The sequence below is a fragment of the Macrotis lagotis genome, chromosome 1, assembly GCF_037893015.1.
Source record: "Macrotis lagotis isolate mMagLag1 chromosome 1, bilby.v1.9.chrom.fasta, whole genome shotgun sequence".
Taxonomy (NCBI): domain Eukaryota; kingdom Metazoa; phylum Chordata; class Mammalia; order Peramelemorphia; family Peramelidae; genus Macrotis; species Macrotis lagotis.
In genome coordinates this window covers 840,325,155-840,328,938 of record NC_133658.1, presented here as the reverse complement: position 1 = coordinate 840,328,938, position 3,784 = coordinate 840,325,155, and the positions used below count along the sequence as shown (strand labels likewise).

At 36.7% G+C, this 3,784-nt stretch overlaps 1 protein-coding gene across 1 annotated transcript; it reads left to right on the top strand.

Annotated features, from left to right (window-relative positions):
- Positions 1–388: 388 nt before the first annotated feature.
- Positions 389–1,327, top strand: LOC141489512 (olfactory receptor 52E4-like). The gene has a single exon (XM_074190098.1). It carries the CDS (start codon positions 389–391, stop codon positions 1,325–1,327), a length of 939 nt encoding a protein of 312 aa, XP_074046199.1.
- Positions 1,328–3,784: the final 2,457 nt, after the last annotated feature.

Sequence of the window (3,784 nt, the reverse complement as noted above, 5' to 3'; positions counted from 1 at the left end):
TCTTTATCTGGGGGTCTGAAAACCGAAATTATCTGACTGAAATTTTTATTTTAATGTAATTTGTTTCCTTTTGGTAATCTTATGTGTTTTATTTTATGTACTCAATAATTATTCAGAAAATAATTCTCATTAGCCTACCTTAACAATGCATGATACAAAAATTGGTCAGAATTCCTACATTAAACTACTGACCAAACTTCCCTGAGTCCCTAAGACTTCCCCCAGTCTTCTGGCTTCCCCAGAAGTATTCAGTTGAAAAGGCTAGGGATTTCAGTAATCTCCAAATGGAATTGATTAGGTACAGTGTGGATCATACCTTCCTTTTGCTTCATGTCAGGACTGTGAAAAATTGTGGTGCATCAGTCATCTGCCATGACCCTTGGTCAGGATGTTATCTTCCAATGAAACCAGCTCTCTTCCTGCCTTTTTCCTACTGCTGGGGATCCCGGGGCTTGAAGCTTACCACATCTGGATTGCCTTCCCTTTTGGTATTGTGTATCTGACAGCAGTTTTGGGAAACATCATCATTATGCTTGTGATCAAGACAGAACAGAGTCTTCACCAGCCAATGTTTTATTTCTTGGCACTTCTATCCTTTATTGACCTAGGACTATCCACATCTACCATCCCCAAGATGCTGGGCATCTTCTGGTTCAACCTCAGGGAAATCAGCTTTGAAGGATGCCTCATCCAAATGTTTTTCATTCACACCTACACTGGTATGGAGTCAGTTGTGTTGTTAGCCATGGCCATTGACCGTTTTGTGGCTATCTGCTACCCACTGAGATATACCACTATCCTCACTAATAAGGTGGTGGCCACTATGGCTTCAGTGGTTGTTGGGAGGCCAGTTCTTCTTGTCCTCCCTTTCTCCTTCCTCCTTAAAAGGTTGCCATTCTGTGGACACTATATCATTCCCCACACCTACTGTGAGCATATGGGAATTGCTCGTCTGGCTTGTGCTAGCATTCGGATAAACATAATCTATGGTTTATTCACTATTGCTGCCCTTATCTTTGACTTGATTCTCATTGGCCTTTCCTATGTTCAGATACTCCGAGCTGTCTTCCGCCTCCCCTCCCGGGATGCACGACTGAAGGCCCTGAGTACTTGTGGCTCCCATGTTTGTGTCATACTGGCTTTCTATACACCTGCATTTTTCTCCTTCATGACCCATCGGTTTGGTCGAAACGTCCCCCGCTACATCCATATTCTCTTGGCCAATCTTTATGTGGTCATCCCACCAGCCCTTAATCCTGTCATTTATGGAGTTAGGACTAAACAGATCCGAGAGCGAGTGCTACGGGTATTTGTTCAAAAAGAATAACCAACATATTCTCATACTAAGAGAAATGTTGTGGGATTATTCACTAGAATGAAAGCTGTTCTCTTTTCCAAATTTGTTTATTTAAGAATATGATAGAGAATTTGGAAAAGAGAACAGCTTTCATTCTAGTGAATAATCCCACAACATTTCTCTTAGTGTGAGAATAAGCCCACCATTTGAAGATAAATGAAGTGAGTGGTGCCCCTCTCACTATACTTCTCCAATTTATCCCAGTGATTGCTTTATAGTACCTCTCTTTCCTATGGCTTCCTAGCTACACCGATTCTGCCTGATACTTACCCTGAGTTATAAAGAAGACCCTCATTTTGATAACTAATAAAGGGTATCACTAATTTCCTCAGTAGGTCCTGGACCAATTGACTCTGTCTCTTATGGTTAAATTTCTGGTTTGAGGCAAAAAGTATTTTTCTGTTCCCTAAGGCAGATATGAAGTGCATAATACCCAGTATGGGAAAGACCCATTGCTGGCATTGGGAAAAATTGGGTTCATTGGCTTTACCCTAATTACTGCTTTCACTTCTTTAAGTATTATTTTGGGGGGTGGGGTACGGTTTCAGGCTTTTAGACTGATTGTCATGAATATTCCAAGATTGGATAGGAAATGTATTTCACACAAAGATTTGAAAGATTACTGCTAGACTTGATTTATGAAATTAGTCTCAGGATTACCTCAATTCTGATTCCCATTCCAGTCAAAACTATTTGTTCTCCAGGGTGTCTAGAAGACAGAGTAGATAAGAGTGCAGGCCCTTGAGTCAGGAGAACCAGAGTTCAAATTTGGCCTCAGATAGACCAATAACTTTTTGCTGTGTGACTTTGGGCAAGTCACTTAACCTTACTGCCTTGGAAAAATTAAAAAAAAAAAGCAAAACTATTTGTTCTAATGTCTAGAACACAGCCATTTCCTTGGTTCTTCTTTTGTACATGTGAGAAGTCTGCATTCTCTCTTTACTTCTGCTCTAAAAGTTACAGTATTTTAAATGCAATTCATAAAACAAATATTTCTCAATAGGGAAGACTGTTATTTTTGTTTTTGTACTATTAATATTATAACTATTTTAAGAATTAGACATGGACTTCTGGCAAGACCAACCTTAGGATTAGAGTCACTCTAAAATCCAGTAATTCTTTATTAAGCCAGCACTAAATTTAAAATCATTTGTTTTGCATTTAAGAGTCTAAAATATCTGGATCCTTTGTGATTTTTATTTTTCTCGTACTTGTTGCAGTTAATCTCCCTCTAGCAAATCTATACCCTTGCAACCTTACTTGCTATTGTATACATGTGATTATCCAAAGTTTTAACCCCATTTCTATCATAAGCCTGGAATGTTCTCTCTCTCCTGTTGTCACATTATGACAACCCTAGTATCTTTCAATACTAAATTCCCAGGCCATAATTTTCAAAAGGATTCCCAATGTACTTGGTCACTTGAGACTTCACTTCAATTTTCATTTTCATTCTAATATGTAAAAATTTAGTATTTACCTATTTATTTATATAGTATCTCTTCTATTTATATATAAACTCCTTGAAGAAAGAGACTGTTTTTGTTTGCTTTTGCACTTCCTTATTATTTAATGCAGTGCTTGATTGATAGTTACTAATTATGGATATTATTAATGATTCTAAAGCTATTAATATGATTATTTTAATTGTAACTATTACAATAGTGAACAGAAAAAATCTCAAAGGTGTAAATTGAATACATTATCCTTCTTTATAGATCAGTCATCAACAAGTACTGTGGGAATACTGTATGTCAACATTAGGGCTTGGTTTGAATCAGAGAGAAAGGTATATTTGCTCATCTTACTGCAAGGTAAGACACACACACACACACATACACACACACACACACACAGAGAAAGACAAAGACACACACTTGCCTCAAGAGATTTTATTGAAATTTTAAAGCATATACTTGCCTCCCCTTCTTTTATTACTATGAGATATTTCTTATTAGTTATACCTGAGCATGACTGAAGGGAAGAAAGAATGCAGAAGTCAAGATATAGGAAAGCAATCTCAGTCTCAATCTGGGATGCCAAAACATCCTGACCTCGACATCCTCAAAGAAATGACATCAAAAAGGAGGTCATGTTCACAGTTGAACTCACAAAAAGCCTTCGTAAATGTATGTATTGAAATTTCTTAATGCAGGAAAAATCCAAATTCTTTTGCTTCATAAGTTGCATATAAATGCACATACATATGTTTGTGGGTAAGTACAGTTATGCCTACATATATATATATGTATATATATATATATATATATATATATATATATATATATATATATATATATATTCACATTCATTTTTTGGACATTTAAGGCTTCCAAACACTCAATACTCAAAGGAGGTGAAAAATTGAGTAACCAACCCACTTAGAATATATATCTGTTTCATTGTTGACTTCTGACATCACACAGA